This window comes from Asterias rubens, chromosome 12, assembly GCF_902459465.1.
Source record: "Asterias rubens chromosome 12, eAstRub1.3, whole genome shotgun sequence".
Classification (NCBI taxonomy): Eukaryota; Metazoa; Echinodermata; class Asteroidea; order Forcipulatida; family Asteriidae; genus Asterias; species Asterias rubens.
The window spans coordinates 6,670,930-6,688,961 of record NC_047073.1 but is presented as its reverse complement, the minus strand read 5'-3'; the positions used below and the strand labels follow the sequence as shown (position 1 = coordinate 6,688,961).

General features: G+C 38.3%; 2 protein-coding genes across 2 annotated transcripts in view; one reads left to right on the top strand and one right to left on the bottom strand.

Annotated features, from left to right (window-relative positions):
* The window catches only part of LOC117297635 (terminal uridylyltransferase 4-like), a 52,893-nt gene extending 48,757 nt beyond the window's left edge, over nucleotides 1-4,136 (top strand). Inside the window, exons 21-22 of the mRNA XM_033780773.1 lie at nucleotides 1,678-1,920; nucleotides 3,171-4,136. Of these exons, the coding sequence (XP_033636664.1) occupies nucleotides 1,678-1,920; nucleotides 3,171-3,291 (364 nt within the window). The 3' untranslated portion in view covers nucleotides 3,292-4,136. The remainder of the gene's footprint in view (nucleotides 1-1,677; nucleotides 1,921-3,170) is intronic.
* Nucleotides 4,137-9,012: 4,876 nt separating this feature from the next.
* Nucleotides 9,013-17,177, bottom strand: LOC117297941 (leptin receptor overlapping transcript-like 1). Its single transcript, XM_033781132.1, has 4 exons — nucleotides 17,025-17,177; nucleotides 12,365-12,442; nucleotides 11,795-11,987; nucleotides 9,013-10,937 (listed from the first exon to the last, which is right to left on the bottom strand). Exons 1-4 carry the CDS (start codon nucleotides 17,039-17,041, stop codon nucleotides 10,821-10,823), a joined length of 405 nt encoding a protein of 134 aa, XP_033637023.1. The 5' UTR covers nucleotides 17,042-17,177; the 3' UTR covers nucleotides 9,013-10,820.
* Between the last annotated feature and the right edge of the window lie 855 nt (nucleotides 17,178-18,032).

The window sequence follows — 18,032 nt, the reverse complement described above, 5'->3', positions numbered from 1 at the left end:
GCAGACCCCCTACAATCAGCTTACAAAGCCGACCACAGCACTGAAACGGCTTTATTATGTATTCAAAATGACATTCTGAAGGTACTGGACAGTAACAAAGCCATGTTTTTAGTTATGCTTGATTTGTCTGCTGCGTTTGACACCCTTGATCATAGCACAATGCTGCGTCGTCTCCAAAATCAGTTTGGCATCCATAAAACTGCCCTGAAGTGGTTCACATCCTACTTCCACGACAGGACGAGTCATGTCACAGTTTCTGGGGCTGACTCTGATGTGAGCCACATTCACTTGGGCGTCCCACAGGGCTCTGTTATTGGTCCTCTTACCTTTACCATGTACTTAAGCCCTGTGGGTGATATTATTCGCCAACACAGCATCGAATACCATACATATGCTGATGATATCCAAATTTATATGGATTTCGACCCATCCATTCCCAACGAAGCAGAATGTGCTCTTTTCAGATTGTCAAACTGCATCACCGATGTTCAAAACTGGTTAATCGCAAACAAACTTCTTCTGAACAAAGACAAAACTGAATTTTTCATTGCTGCTTCTCCTCATCACCAGAAAGTTCTCACCCACTTGACTGTGAACGTGAACAACACAACATTTAAGCCATCTCAAACAGTGCAAAATTTAGGCGTCTTTTTCGACAGCTCCATGACAATGAGCACACACGTCACACGTACATGCAAGTCCATCAACTATCACATCAGAAACATCTCCAAAACACGCAAATATATTGACACAAACACATGCCACGCTGCTGCCAGAGCCCTTGTGTTGTCTAGACTGGATGATTGTAACTCTCTCCTCAATGGTATTAAGCAAGCTGACATTGACCGTCTACAAAGGCTCCAAAACAATGCTGCACGTATCATTTTCTTGCAACCCAAATACACACACGCATCCACTCTTCTCAAACAATTACACTGGTTACCAGTTAAACAACGCATCACCTTCAAAACATCAGTGAACATGCACAAAGCACTCTCTAACGTACTTCCACAATACCTTACAGAGTCGCTAAATTTCAACAAACCTGGCCGGAGTGGGCTCCGCTCCGGCCAGAATCTAACAATCCCTCGCACACACAAAATGGCAGGGGACCGGTCCTTTTCAGTCGCTGGTCCCCGGTGTTGGAACGCCCTACCAAGTCATATTCGGAACACCAACACACTCCAGACATTCAAGAGTAAATTAAAAACACATCTATTCTCTTAATCGTCTTTTCTGTAGCACTCTTCCAGCGCATTGAATTTTGTATGTGCACTTTATAAGTCTCGTTTATTATTATTATTATTGAGATGCGACTAGTAAAGTATTAAATTTCACTAGTCACCCAGGCCTATCATGATGGGAACTTGCATAATGAAAAATCCTGTGGGAATGGGCCCAATGTCATGCTCTGCTCTGGAAGCAAAGATTCAGTGCTTAGCAGAAGCAGTGAATTCTGCGCTTATGTCAAGCAAAATAGACTGCTTAGCAGGTATTTCTTTTGTTTGTGTGCTTCCAAGCTCGCACTTTGTATTCCTGTAGAATTATGTGGCATCTATCTTTTCATAATTATACTCATTTTATTTGTTTCAACTGTGTGTTTATTTGTTATTGTCAATCGAAAAAAGAATGGGCGTTGAATTGAATTGAGCTCTGCATCATTCCTTTTATGCTTAGGTCGTCCTCACAATCCTCATTACCATCATCAACACCATTGCCAAGCCAAGGGCCTTCACTGGGTGTCTATACATTTGGAGGTGATGGTGGGTTGTGGAACCAACCAAGTGGAGTGCCGAATAGTCGTAATGATGCACCAGTACATCCATTGTCTTGGCCTAGTGGCCAACAGTATCCCAACTATCCTTCTGAGGAAAGCAACATTGGCGCTGCTCTTCTTCAGGGTGTCAGTTTTCTTCAAAGGTACATGAAATAAGTCATTATTTTCTTGTAATAGTAAGGTATGATGTTGTTCAAGACAATGGACACTATTTGTAATTGTCAAAGACCAGTCTTCTCACTTTGTGTATCTCAGCATTTTTTATGCATAAACTAGCAAACCTGTGAAAATTTGAACTCAATTGGTCGTCGAAGTTGTTAGATAATAATGACAAAAAAAAAAAAAGATGCTTGCTGCAATACCTCAGCTGAGGTCTCGAATTCATTTCAAATTTTTTGGTGAGAAATTAGTTCTTTTTCAAAAACTACGTTACTTCAGAGGGAGCCGTTTCGCACAATGTTTTATACCACCAACAGCTCTCCATTGCTCGTTACCAAGTAAGTTTTTATGCCAACAATTATTTCAGTATACATATTACCAATAGTGTCCAGTGCCTTTAAGGGCTGACATTGTTACATATTGCAAATCAATTTTTAGGGGTCATTCAAAGTTGTCATGGTTTGAAGGTCGTTCAAAACTAATGGCAGGGGAGGGGGTGATAGTACCTTTAGAACTGTATTTGAAACAATAGATGTATGGGCACTCTATGTTTAAAGACACTGGACACTATTGGTAATTGTCAAAGACCAGTCTTCACAGTTGGTGTTTCTCACAGCTGTTATTATAACACCCCTTACAAATATTCGCCTTTTCATTGGTTTAGAGGGCGTCACATGACATGTCTTGGTTTTACTAGACGGCGGCCGTGTGATAGTGCATCGTTTGCCGTGTGATAGTCCGATGACTATCACACGGTGTGCAGTGCCCAGACAACTTTTTACCCACCTCGAACCTAATCAGCTGTGCATCTGTGTATCTGAAACGCGCGTACGAACGTTACGTGTACAAAGATGATAAATAGTCTGTTGGGGTGTTATAAAAGAAATATTGACTGCTTTAACTCATGCTATGGTTAAAACTTTGACTCCCTCGATGATCCCCGGACCGTTCCATTTTCCCTCGGCTGCCCCTCGGGCAAATAGAACGCTCCAGGGATCACCTCGAGAGTCGTAGTTTTAACCATAGCACTTGAAGCAGTCAATATTTGTATACTATCAACCTCTCCCCATTACTCGTAAACAAGAAAGGTTTTATGCTTATAATGATTTAGAGTAATAGTGTCCACTGCCTTTAAGGGGTAGAGGGTGTTGATTTGTCTTTAGTTGATGTTGTTACAATGCTTCCTTTAAATGTGTAGGTTGTAACTTTTGTTTGTTTTGTTTTTTTATTTTAGTGGGACTGGTCAAAATGATATGCAACACATGACATCAATGCATAGAATGGGAAGTGACACAGCATCATCTGAATCTACAATTCCACAGCATGTAAATCAACATGGTAGTATCCAACAGTGATGAGTGCTGAGATAAGTGTACATGTGTAAATTAAGACTGGGCGACTAGTGTGACTAATGTCATAGTCGTTTAGTGTCATTGATTGCTTAGTCGATTCACGACCACCAAGTTTCAACTTCTTGGTTAATCATGCCGCCACGATATCTACAAATATAGTCAACACTACCTGCTTGGTGAACCAATTGTGTCAGTCACCACTATTCACAACAACATAATTAACTTACAAAACACAATGTGACACAATCCTTCAATCCTTTCAGCGTGAATGTTACTCTATGGGGCTGCGGCAAACAATATGCCACAATGGGAATTAAAAATTAGTCACGACTAGTAAGGAAGTCGCGGGTATTTGAGTTGCGACTAGTGGAGTGGTAAATTTCACTAGTCGCCCAGGCCTAGTGTAAATATAGGTTGGTTATTGAATCGGAGCAACCGCTTTCCTGATGAGGGATTGCAATACATTTAGTTAGTGCTACATAACAAACAAAATCTTTTTTTTTTCATCTATAAATAACATGACATCTTTTAAAGTGTTACTTGAATACTATTCCTTTGTGTTAGTCACTGCTTGGTTCAAAACCTGTAAGGCCCTTGTTATGTAGTTCTGCTAAATATTTTCAGGTGTGATAAAAATAACCCTGTAAAATACGGAGAATGCGCAGATTGATTGCTATCTGTGTCTGCTGTTGTATAATAATAGTGGCTTCTTATATAGCGCGCATATCCGTCACTCGGTGATGCTTAAGAGACGCTTTAATATACAGTATTTCTTGCAAGGTATGTGGGACAACTTATGAGACCTACTGCTTTTACATAGCACCATGTACATGTAATTGTTTACAAGGTGCTGTGGGGTTATATGCTGCCAATCAAACCAGGAATACCGGGGCGAACCCCTTCTCTTTACAATAATTGCACTGGGTTCTTTTACATGCGTTACACAACAAACAGGACCAACAACTTTACGTCCCATCCCAAGGACGAAGCAATGGTTAAGTGTCTTGTTTAAAGGCAGTGGACATTATTGGTAATTACTCAAAATAATTATTAGCATAAAACCGTACTTGGTGACGAGTAATGGGGAAAGGTTGATGGTATAAAACATTGTGAGAAACAGCTCCCTCTGAAGTGACATAGTTTTCGAGAAAGAAGTAATTTTCCACGAATTTGATTTCAAGACCTCAGATTTAGAATTTGAGGTTTCAAAATCAACCATCTAAACGCACACAAATTCGTGTGACAAGGGTGTTTTTTCTTTTATTATTATCTTGCAACTTCGATGACCGATTGAGCTCAAATTTTCAGTGTCTTTAAGGACGCAGATGTCATGTTTGGGACTCCAACCCATACTCTGCTAATCAGAAACACCAGAGTTTGAATCTGGTGCTCTTAACCTCTAGGCCATGACACCCCACAAGTTTTATTGCAAAATTACTATCGAGAAATCTTAAATTTGCTATAATATAAGACAGAACTATCAGCAGGATTGTTCTTGTGATTCTATTTTTACAGATACAATGAAGTGCATATATTTTAATAATCCTCACTGGAATTTTACCTTGTTTATTTTTATTTCTGAGCTACACAGTTAAACCTTCATTTTTTCCTTTTTACATATAATGAACCATCTCTTATGTTATGCTATTGTTTTTGACATGTTGAGTCAATATTTTAATTTTTGTTTTTACCTTAGAATTCCCATTTGTCTGGATTTGTTGGGAAAGAAAGTTGGGTACTAAGAATGTTCATGTTCTGTCTTAAACTGTGAAAGTTAAGAAAACGATATTTGCATGAAGACACCTAAATAACAATAGCTTATTTCAATTGATACAATCATAATAAGCATGTGTATAAACATTCACAAAATCATTTACAAAACTATCATTTGTTTTCACTCAAACTTAAAACACAATTTGATGAAATCTTTACGGTTTGGTTGAATAGTGTTGAGGAAGGCTGGTTATTTACCCAGCCCAAATCAATGGTGTAATATAGCTTTAACAGACAGTAACATCATATGCCTTAGTTTATCAAAAAGTTCAAGTGCTTACACAGTGTTACATGTCAAACTGATTTATTTCGTTGTTCTTTTTCTCCTTTTTTAATTTTGGACATGATTGTGTAACAATTTTATCAATGTGTATATTTAGTTGTACACATTTATTTACTTTTTTTATGAAAATAAATTTCTTTAAAAAATGAACTGAAATTTTGAGGGACTGTATTAAATAGAAATTTCAAATTTTAAGTTTGAAGAATTAAAAATAAAATTCTAATAATTTTTGTGTTTGTTACCGGGGTTGTTGTTGTCGGGGTGGGGTAAACAGTTGTTTGTAAATATTGTATTGTCATAGGAAGATTGTAGTAAATGAAGTACACAGATAGTGATTGTTATCAATCCATGTAGAAACATGCCATTAAATGTACATTTGCATTCCATCCATGCTTTATTGGGAAATGCCATGAACTAGTTCTTTACTAATACTGTGTTTACATGTACTCTTGACTTACATGTAAGTACATGTGTATATCTGAATACAGTCGACTCCCATTATTACAAACTCGCATGTTAAGAGGATAATACCATTTTTTTGATAAACAAAGTGGTGAAAGTAAGTTTTGATATCTAAGTTGCCTTTATCCTTAATGAGATATGGTGAAAAATTTTGGAGTGCATTGCTCCGTTCTGGTGAATACAAATTTACCCAATCCAATTAGTGCCCTCAATTAGTCCACTCATTTTTTTGGTGTAAGCTTTTCTTAAAATTCTGGTCCAGTAAAGCTTTTGAGCTACAAGCTCTGTGGTCTTGTGTATTTTCCCTCCTTCATATACCCTTTGTCCCCTGGAGAGCAAAACAATTGTCTTGTTTTATTTGTATCCATCATTAAGTCTCTTCAGAGTTCATTATACTATTGTTGCACGCTGTGACAGGGATCCATGTTGTTTTCTACACTTGAGGGGGCAGATGGCACCTGAGGCGAAACAGAGGGAGCAGATGGCACTCGAGGCGAAACTGAGGGGGCAGATGGCACTCGAGGCGAAACTGAGGGGGCAGATGGCACCCGAAGTGAAACTGAGGGGGCAGATGGCACTCGAGGCGAAACTGAGGGGGCAGATGGCACCCGAAGCGAAACTGAGGAGGCAGATGGCACTCGAGGCGAAACTGAGGGGGCAAATGGCACCCGAGGCGAAACTGAGGGGGCAGATGGCACCTGAGGCGAAACTGAGGGGGCAGATGGCACTCGAGGCGAAACTGAGGGGGCAAATGGCAGCCGAGGCGAAACTGAAGGGGCAGATGGCACTTGAGGCGAAACTGAGGGGGCAAATGGCACCCGAGGCGAAACTGAGGGGGCATATGGCACCCGAGGCGAACCAAGGGTGCCATTTTCCCCCGAGGGTGTACAAAACCCATGGACCCCCTTTACAGGGTGCAACAATTGTTTTGTTATACCGTGGTAAAATACTTCCCTTCTAATGAACTATTCTGATATTACACAGAGTAGGCATAGTTTAATAAGCAGACAAACTGTTGCAGTCAAAATATAAAACAATTCTCACTGTTCTCTCAAACCTGGGCCTGTTTCTAATTGTATGTACAAAGCGCGGGAAATTGACCATGGGAACGATCATGTTAGTGTACACACCCGCTAACAAAACTCATGTTACCCTCTGCGCTGTGCGCACCCTTAGCCATGTAACATGCATCTTTGTATCACATCTTGTGTTTGGTTCTTGTCCAATAAAACTTCACGATCTGTTATCGTCGTTTAACCACATGAAATGTAATACTTGTATCATGCATTTCAAATAAATGATGGATTTTACACTTGTAAGACGTTTGTTGTTTACTATTTCATTATTGGTCATAGTATCGATATTTGGTAGTCTTGGAGAGGGACCGATTAGGGGTCATGGTTTCACTTGTTTTGTGCTTGGACTACAACTGATACTTAAATGTAGGCCACTTATCTTGCATGTGACTGCCATTTGTTCTAGGGAAATGCTTTCACACAACGGTGTGAGGATAAAACCATGTGTGATAACAGTTTAGAATGTAATTTTTGCACTGACCGCATGTAGAGCGCGACACATTGACACTCACAATGTGCAGAGTGCAATATAAAACTGGGAGTAGGTTATATCACACTCCGGTTTGATCATCTGATTGGAGTAGGTTATATCACACTCCAGTTTGAGCATCTGATTGGAGTAGGTTATATCACTCCGGTTTGAGCATCTGATTGGAGTAGGTTATATCACTCCAGTTTGAGCATCTGATTGGAGTAGGTTATATCATTCCGGTTTGAGCATCTGATTGGAGTAGGTTATATCACACTCCGGTTTGAGCATCTGATTGGAGTAGGTTATATCACTCCGGTTTGAGCATCTGATTGGAGTAGGTTATATCACGCTCCGGTTTGAGCATCTGATTGGAGTAGGTTATATCACGCTCCGGTTTGAGCATCTGATTGGAGTAGGTTATAATATCACACTCCGGTTTGAGCATCTGATTGGAGTAGGTTATATCACTCCAGTTTGAGCATCTGATTGGAGTAGGTTATATCACTCCGGTTTGAGCATCTGATTGGAGTAGGTTATATCACTCCGGTTTGAGCATCTGATTGGAGTAGGTTATATCACTCTGGTTTGAGCATCTGATTTGAGTAGGTTATATCACTCCGGTTTGAGCATCTGATTGGAGTAGGTTATTTCACGCTCCGGTTTGAGCATCTGATTGGAGTAGGTTATATCACGCTCCGGTTTGAGCATCTGATTGGAGTAGGTTATATCACGCTCCGGTTTGAGCAAAAAGATAGAGATTCAGATAAAAGTTTATCTTACACTTCTTGTTGCTATGGATCGACCAATCAGAATGAAATATTCAAGCCTGCATGAAGATAATATTCCTGATGTAATGATTACACATGCATCTAGGAGAAAGCATTAATGTATGTCGTTTGCTTTCTGAGACTTATGAAGACTTGACTACACTTTATATTATTAATTGTTTTACTTTTGAGTGTTAATCTTTTACAACATATTCTCATGAGCTTAGCACAAGCTTGGCTACCCATACGTCACTTTATAAAGAATGTATTCCATATGACATACAGTAAAGCATTTAACAATGACAGACAGAACATTTGCACGAACATTGTTTAAGTTACTACATATCGTTTATTCTACTTATTTGGAGTTACAGTTGGCATGTATTTCAACCTAAGCATTTAGAAAATAACCCACATTTTATCAACACTGCACAAACAAGATATATATATCCAACATTGATGTGGCAGAATGACTGGCACATGTATTTCATATCATTACTGTAGAAAACAATTCATTGATAAACTCCAACTGACCCAGTGTGTCTTGGAAAATTTCCTCCTTTCAAAAAGATCCAACTCCCATTCAAACAAAATGGTCACAGTCTAGGGGTGGAATTTCACAAAGAGTTAAGACTAGTCTTATCTCGAGTTAGGACGAGTTACTTGTCCTAGCTTAGGACTCTCCTAGGACTAGTCCAAAGTTAAGACTAGTCTTATCTCGAGTTAGGACGAGTTACTTGTCCTAGCTTAGGACTCTCCTAGGACTAGTCCAAAGTTAAGACTAGTCTTATCTCGAGTTAGGACGAGTTACTTGTCCTAGCTTAGGACTCTCCTAGGACTAGTCCAAAGTTAAGACTAGTCTTATCTCGAGTTAGGACGAGTTACTTGTCCTAGCTTAGGACTCTCCTAGGACTAGTCCAAAGTTAAGACTAGTCTTATCTCGAGTTAGGACGAGTTACTTGTCCTAGCTTAGGACTCTCTTAGGACTACTCCAAAGTTAGGACTTGTCCTAACTCTTTCGACCCCAAGTAATGTCCTCAATTGATCACATAATTCACATTTCCCTGGTTAACACACATACAACTACTTCTATAAAAACATCTTCATACTTGTTTTACATTTTAATGCACAATAAAATGAATAATTGGTGAATCTGCAAAGTCTGGGTATTAAACAGAGCTACATTGTCACTAAATGATTAGTCACCATGTTCTAGTTAGGTCCAAATGTTTTATTTGCAAGTAGGCATTAATTAAACTAAACATTAACTTGACGATGATGCTTTTTTTGGAAATATGAAATGTTATATGAAATGTTATTTGCTTTTTCTATTACAATTTTTGTGTATATTGTTTTCGTAATGATTTCATTGTATAGCGCCTTGATCATGCTCTTTGGAATAGCACTACACAAGCACTGTTTATTGTCTATTATGTCCCAGCATAGAGCTAGGACCCAGTAGATCTTTTTCATTTGATTAGAGGATTGTTGATCATTTGGCGTTCATTTATTAAACCATTATACCCTGCCTAAGTCATACATGTAAACCCTGCATTAAATGTTATTTAGGCAATAACCCCTTTGTTGCTATGAAAGTGGCCAAATTGTAGGGCATACATCAATGATTCACGCAGCGTTCCCGGTTTGATTTGTATGGCACATGCAAGCACATGTAGACGCACACGCTCACAGACGCCATGTGTGGTGTGGGCAGGTATTTGAATAGTAAAGTCATGTTCGATAGAGTCTAAATCGTCCTTTCCTTTTTTTTAGTACTGCATGCCAGACTATACCATGCCTTACGCAGCAGTACAAAATACCCTTGTAATCTATGTTTAAAAAAAAAAAATTATATTTACAGTTTGTTTTTTTCTTTTAGTTTTATTTGAATGACAAAAACTACTTTTTTTTGGTTACATAAAACAAATTACGAATGTTTTGCATTCGTACAATGGAGAACATTTTTTCATTTGTTGAACAGAAAATTCCATCGTTCAACTCATGAAATATCCTTACCATTGCACTCATATTATGTACATCCAATATTGGTATGCTATTCATTAAGGAGCAAAAAGTGTTCACCGACATGTACATTCTGGCTTACTGTATGCCATGCTCTCTTTTAAAATTCACATGCATGCACGTTATACATTATATTCAATAAATACAAGTCACTAATTTTCAGAATTTGTCTTTGCTTTAAGTACATGCAGTTTCGTAGAGAAATGTTTTCTTTTTAAACGTCTATTTATACTGTTGACAATTTAAAAAAAATTAATGATCTCCTTGAAATGAAATCCAATGTATTTAGTTCATAGTTTAATTGATTTCCACTCAATCATTTATAATGACAGCATTTTTTTTCCCGTCCTTTCACAAGAGGTACAATATATATTTTGTAAATGTTTCTAACCATGCTACAATTAAGCAAGGGACCCTTGCTTAATTGCTCTAGTGTGAAAGGGGCTTTTGAAACACAATACACTACAAGTCCTGCAATTGCATTAAAACCATGCTTCTGAATAAATACATGTACTGTATGCATGCAGTACAAAATCATAACCAAAATATGCAACAGTGTATCTAGAAATCCGATTACATGGCGTGTTACTATCTGTAACAAATAATCTTCAAATAAACATCTTTCCCGCATATCTACAAAGAACTTACATGTAAAGGCTTGCTAAAAAGACAACCTCTCACCAAACTTGAAATTCAAAATCGTCATTGCGATTGAAAACAATAAAAAACACTAGAATTGTGACAAAACACCATGTATTCCCAGCTAAGACCAGCAAGGCAGGTCCCCAGTCGATCTGAAAAAATAATAAACACATTAAAAAGAATTAGATTCTTGGTACTTAAGATGTTTTGGACAAATAAGTGCCATCTTAAATCAATAAAATGCAATGGTATCATGTAAAGTATGTGTACTGGGACATAAATGTTGTACTTAATTGGTAATTGTCAAAGACCAGGGCCCAATTTCATAGAGCTGCTTAAGCACAAAACTTTGCTTAAGCAAATAATTCCTTGCTTAGTAAAATCAGACTACTGGCCAAGACTCCACTCAATTGTTATGCTAAGTAAACAACAGCTAAATACCAGTCACAAGCAATGTATGTGGCATGAAATTTTGGCCAGTAACATGTGTAAAACAAGCGAGCTATTTTCGTGCTTAAGCAAATTTTTTGCTTAAGCAGCTCTATAAAATTGGCCCCAGTCTTTTCAATTGGTGTTTCTCAACTTGTGCATAAAACAACAAACCAGCTCAATTGGTCGTCGAAGTTGTGAGAGAATAACGGAAGAAAAAACACCCTTGTCGCACAAGTTGTGTGCTATCAGATATCTTGAATTTGAGACCTCAGCTGAGGTCTCGGAATTCAATTCAAGTATTTTCGGGAGAAATTACTTCTTTCTCAAAAACTACATCACTTCAGAGGGCCCCTTTTCGTGACAATGTTTTATACTATCAACAGCTCTCCTTTGCTGGTTACCAAGTAAGTTTTATGCTAACAATTATTTTGAGTAATTACCAATCAGCATGTCCCGTGCTTTTAAAAAGGAAAATGGTTAGGCTAGAGGCTATAACTTTGACATGACTTGAGTCACAGAAATTACCCAGGCTTAATACAAGACATTGAGTATAATTATTATAAATGAATTATCTTACCACTTCAGTGTGTGCAAAGACTAGAGGCAGTCCGTATGCAGAGACTACGATGCCAGTTGTTAGAAAGATACATAACTCACGCAGTGCACTACTGGCTGCTCCTAGACTGTCTGTATTAGATAGGCGATTACCTATTAACATAGGTACTGGAGATAGCACATAGAATGTCACCACAAACATGGGCCACCATTGTCTGAAGAACAACAAATACATAAGTCTAGTTAAAACAAAATCCATAACATCTTTTGTCTGATTATTTACCACAATCTTGACAATTTTAGAGCGTGGCACATTTTGTCTGTCTGTTTGTTTGTTTTGATTTTTCTGCCCTGCACTATACCACGACCAACTTTGTTGACCATGATAAATAACCTGGACCTAAGTGTGAATTCTTTCTCTTTTGCCTATTGATATTATGTATGTATTGATTTGCTCAATAAAGATTTAAATAGAACAACAGGAAATACTATGATTTTAAAACTAGGTTTCTGAAATTTAACTTGTAAAAGTTAATGAGCATTTCATCAGAAAGTATAGACACTTAAACCAATACAAATTTGAGTTACTTACTGTCCCCATGTTGGCAGGGCACATGATAACACCACCAGTAGAATTCCAATTGAAGCAGAGAAAGCCAAAGCCACCAAGCTACAAAATCAAAACAAAGGATAGATTAGGTATTGGAAACCAATAGCAACACCTTGATACCTAAAAAGAAATTTTGAACAAAGGGTGGAATCTTTGTATTAAAAATAATAATAACGGCTTCTTATATAGCGTTCATAGCTGTCACTCAGTGACGCTCAAGGCACTTCAACATTCTGTAATTTCCTGCAAGGTATGTGTTGGACTACGTTTGGATTATGAGACCAACTCCTTTTACATAGCACCCTGCAATAAGGTGCTTTGTGGCACAATATGCAGCCAATTAAACCAGGAACCCTGGGGCGGACCTTTTTTTTGCGATAAGTGCACTGGGTTCTTTGGCGTTACACAAAGCAAGGGACCAATGACTTTACATCCCATCCCAAGGACGAGGCATCAACTCACACTCTACTGATTAGAAACAGCAGAGCTTGTTAATAATAATAAACATATATCAATATAGACCACAAGGGAAACTGACTGGGTAAATTTTGAATTGATTTTTGGGGTTGAACAAAGAATTGACTAGAGTGGGATTCGAACCAACGACCTCCGGATTAACGTGCCGACGCTCTACCAACTGAGCTAATAGGGACGTCGCCAAATAGGGCTAACTAGCTCAGTTGGTAGAGCACCAGCACGTTAATCCGGAGGTCGTTGGTTCGAATCCCACTCTAGTCAATTCTTTGTTCAACCCCAAAAATCATTAATAATAAACATGACAAATCACATTGATGAATTTAAACCACACAATTATATTTATACTGCTAGTAAAAATAAGTGTTGTCAACTTACCCTAAAAAAAATTGTAGTCACCAAACGCAGACATTCCAGAAGGAAAAGGATAATATGCAAAAACAAACAATATAGGATAATATTATTATAATATTAAAGCAGCTGTTAAATTTCAAAATAAAAACGAAAGAAAATGATATCAATGCAATGCCAATCATGATCATATGGTGCTGGGGCCAGAAGGATACGTAACAGAGTGGGGATAACTTTCCGTATGGCGCCACCACTTGTTCACTCTTTTTTTACAAAAAGGGATATCTCATTGACTTGAGGTAAATTAGATACTATTATTTCATATCGAATGAAAAAGTGGTGGCGCGATACAAAAACTTTTCCCATAATAGTGGATTGGAGCAATTTATGGGGCTAGGCCCTGGGGGTGGGCACGGGGCGAGCTTGCTAGTTAGGGGGCAAGATGACCAAGCCCCCTCACGCTTCCTTCCTTCTTCTGGCTTATCTGACTGGAACTATATAACTATGCCAAGTACTGAACTTCCTGAAGTAGAATAAATAGAAGTACACGTATCGTAGGTCCTGTTTTCAAGGTGTCCCTAAAATCGTGGCAAATCTTTTACCTCTCTGTGCGCGATGTAAACAGTCCCTAGATAACAAATTTGTGGTTTTATTTGCCAAGCAAAGAGTCTCCTCTCCCTTGACCAAAACTTAGAAACACGTAAGGCTCCACTGGTTATTTGCAATTGTAAATGCAAAAAGTTTGGTATTTTAGGCATTTCTACAAGGTACCAAAATATGTCATAATGTTGAGGCCATATATTTGCCCACCCAAAAAGTTTCATCAAACACTATTTCAATTCACAATTCATGATGATCAAATCATGTGACTGAATATTTTGCTGAGCATTCTGAAAAAAAAATACAGAGGCTTAAAGAAGCCATGTGCCTTTTATCATTTTCTAATATTTTTGGAGATTTTTATTTTTTAACCCTCATATCAATATTATACTAGACATTGTGAGTTTGTGAACAAACTCTAGGTGTTCGGTTTCCGGGAGTAAAAGCCTAGATTAAAAAAACAATTATTACACCTTGCTTTGTTCTCAAGATTTGTAATAAATGATTCAAATTGCAAAAACTGTCAAAACAACATGATTACGTCATCTAATAAAAGTGTATTTTTGGTGACGTCATCGGTAATATTTATTTTTAACCAGACCTTTGCCAGACTTGTATGCTGTGATGGTAAAGCATCATTCAAAGGATGTATATTTCAACCTAAAAGGCATTAAATAAAGCCTTTTCAAATAATATCACAGTCACTTCCGATTTAAACAGGTCAAAAGGTCAACAAAAAACAGTTTTGTAAAGTACGAAAAGCCCTTTCATATGATGTATAGATTGTCAAAATAGCTTGGTTTAGGAAATATGAACTTATGAAATATTGACGACTGTAGAAGAGACTTACCATTAAGTAAGGGGTATATATGTTTTAAACGCCTTGAACGAAGACTATTCTACATAAAGCTTTTTCGCGTTCTATGGATGATCACTGGAGCGTGACTCTCCCGCACAGCTAATAAACTACACGTTGTGTGTATGCCTAAGTGTAATGTTTATGCACATACCAACGGGGATTTACGTTGTTCTTTAGACGTGAATTTTGAAATGTTCAACCTCTCTTTTGAGCCGGAAGACAAAATCAAAATGGGGTCATGTATGTGAGGCGTTTACGGAGTTTTCAATGACGATTCCGATGATGTATTGATTGTAAGAATCGGTCATGTAAATCAAAAGTTATGATTTTTTGAAATAATAAACTTTGAATATTCATAACTCAAGAATTGATGACGTCATCATGACATAACTCAAACGGTTTACTCTCCTAATGATTATCTAACTATGTGCAAAGTTTCAAATTCATACGATCTTTGGAAAGATGTTTCTGTTAGGGGACAAGGGACGTAGAGAAGAAGAAGAAGAAGAAGTAGTATCAATAAAATAAAATAAAAGAACAAAAATAAGAGGTGTTCCGGGCTGTTGGCCCGAACACCTAATTAAAATTTAAACATCAGCTTGTTGATTCAATTATCACTGTTTATACGCTTTATTATAAATTTTAAGAAAAAAGGGAAATAAACTAAACTAGACTTAAGTTTTTTGTGATAACAAAAACAAGGTGTTCGGCTTCCGGGAGTACAAAAATACACCCTGGTGGACAATTATCAAAAGAAAAACCCATGAAATTAGGCCTTTTCAAAGCATTTTACATGCACTTCCGGTTTAGACAGGTCAAAAGGTCAAGAGAAGGTCACCAACATATCCATTTTTGTGAAGTACGTAAAGCCCTTTCATATGATGTGTAGATTGTTAAAATAGCTTTTGTGGTTGAGGACATAGGAACTTATGAATAATGACGACTGGAGAAGAGACTAACTAAACGAAAGGGAAATGTTTATTGAAAACAGCCTACGTACGTCATTATTCATTGAGTTCCTAGTTTCCTCGACCACAATTCAGCAATCATTTCAGCGTCATAAAATAAAGTATTGTTCAAATTATTGGCAGCTGATTGTGTATATTATTCTTATATTTATACAATCTATTAATTCCAAGACCGCCAAAACGTTACAATCAAAAATAACTTGTAGGCCTATGGGATAAGCTTGCATGAGCTTTGGCCTATAGTGAGGTGCACCCCTCTGGCCTTTCTCAATTATTATTTTCATGTTTTGAGACAATTTTATAACACTGAGGGCTGTGTTATTGTTATAATAGTGTTTATAAAATAATAGGTTGTTTTTCCGTTCTTAAATTTGGATTGTTTTATTTATTTGTTTGTACTAAAGTTTTGTTTAATCCGGCAGTTTATTTTAGCAAGACCACTCCTAATTGCTTGGGCCTTATACTTTAACCATTCTGTTTTCTTTGAATGTTTTGTATTGTAACATCCATGTCCGTGCATGGAGGTAGAAATAGATTAGTTTACGTAAAGTCTTTTCCTACATAGAGAAAGTTCAAAAGGGCTTATGTTATTCCAGAGATTTTTTTTTCAAAATATTTTACTCAGAATAACTTGGATGGTTGTTTTAACAAATAATCAAAACAATTGAGGATTATGCTAAGTTCAAGAAGTAATAGATATTGTAATACTGTCGCCAATTCCGTGGGTCCAAAACGCCCTTCACCCGGGGAGAGTGGTCGATCGATGTAACGTCTCTGCTTCTCGGTGTTTAACCAAAACATGACCAATGTTCGTCATTTTGTACCGTTGTTTTCTCACATAATTAAAAGTCCCATGAATCACTGAAGTAGGTGGCCATCTCAGCGAAACTTCGTCTTCAATTCCACATTGACCACTAAGCCATCAGAAGGGTAACATTTGAACAATTTGACGCCGAATATTGAGAGGAAATCGTTTTCGCAGTGTATACCTATTTCTACCTCCATGATGATCCAACCATTGAGGTAGAAGTATTACCCATTTCTACCTCCAGACATGATCCAACCATTCTACCTCCATGATCCAACCATGGAGGTAGAAGTATATTACCTATTTCTACCTCCAGACACATGATCCAACCATTCTACCTCCATGATCCAACGATGGAGGTAGAATTAGAAGGAGTTGGAACGACCCCCATGATCTAACCAGTACCTAGCCTACCCCACTTGTGTGGCCAAGGATGGAAAAGTTTCCGTATGACGCCACCACTTTTTCATTCGATATGAAATAATATAGTATCTAATTTACCTCAAAATGAGATATCCCTTTTTCTTAAAATGAGTGAAAAAGTGGTGGCGCCATACGGAAAGTTATCCCAAATCACACCTACTCTTTATTCCTGCCATTTTTGGATGATCGAGCGGAGAATCTGCAAGGGTTCCGCGACGTCCTACGTCGTCTCTCTCCGTCAGTCGTGTGTGTTACCACACGACGTCTCGTCGTCGTGCGTGTCGGAGGTCCGTCGTGACGACTTCTGTACTGTGTGCTGCTGCTGCATGACCCACCGTTAGACTTAGTTTCAAGTCTGAGATCGCGGTTATTCCGCCGGTTATATCAGCCACATAAGAACCCGCGAAAAACGCCCCCACAATTGCATTAGCTATCATGCTGCTTTCAGGCAATAATGTCGGGTAGACTAAAAGCCAAGATCACAGACTTGGGACCAAGTCTAACTCAATGGGGGATAGTCACACAAAATCGAGCTCGTACCCACCTTGCTGGGCGCCGCCAAACACGACCTTTTGTATTACGATGATTAAGTATTCCGTTCGTCCCCGTAATGCCTAAGTAAAGGACCACATTGCCTTGGATGGATCGGTCGAGTTAGGCCGTGTCCGAATTGGCGACTTTGGCTACAGCTACGTCTAGATCAGCGCGTCTGTCAGTGTTGAAGAATAGCAGACGCGCGCGCCCTAGCCGTAGCTGTAGCCGAAGTCGCCAATTCGGACACGGCCTAAGTTGGTCTTTGAAAAGCGTTTGAATCCGTTTGTGAATTGCAAATGGCTAGATAGATAATTTAAAAGTAGAATGATCACCACAAACATGCCTCTAAATTGCACGGTTTTTCTTTAAGTTTTACGTCGCGAAGAAACACGGTCGGCCATTTTGAAAACCCTTTTGTATACTAATTACGCCACAATGTGAAACTACCAAAAGCTGGTTTTAACCATATAGAACTATATAAATGACTATAGATCGGCCGCCTGTACATACGCATCATTGCCTGTGTAGAGAAAGTTTTGGTTCGCCTGGATGCGGTAAAAGTTTCACGTGCTGACAGCAACCCACAGAAAATGAACATGGGAGATAGACCCGGGCAGCCTCATATGCCAGAAC

Excerpts from the sequence above, each read along its gene's own strand:
- LOC117297941 (XM_033781132.1), bottom strand. Across the intron at positions 11,988-12,364 it reads GCCCTGCCAACATGGGGACA|ACAATGGTGGCCCATGTTTG; the intron begins GTAAGTAACTCA and ends GTTGTTCTTCAG. Across the intron at positions 10,938-11,794 it reads TCTTTGCACACACTGAAGTG|ATCGACTGGGGACCTGCCTT; the intron begins GTAAGATAATTC and ends TTATTTTTTCAG.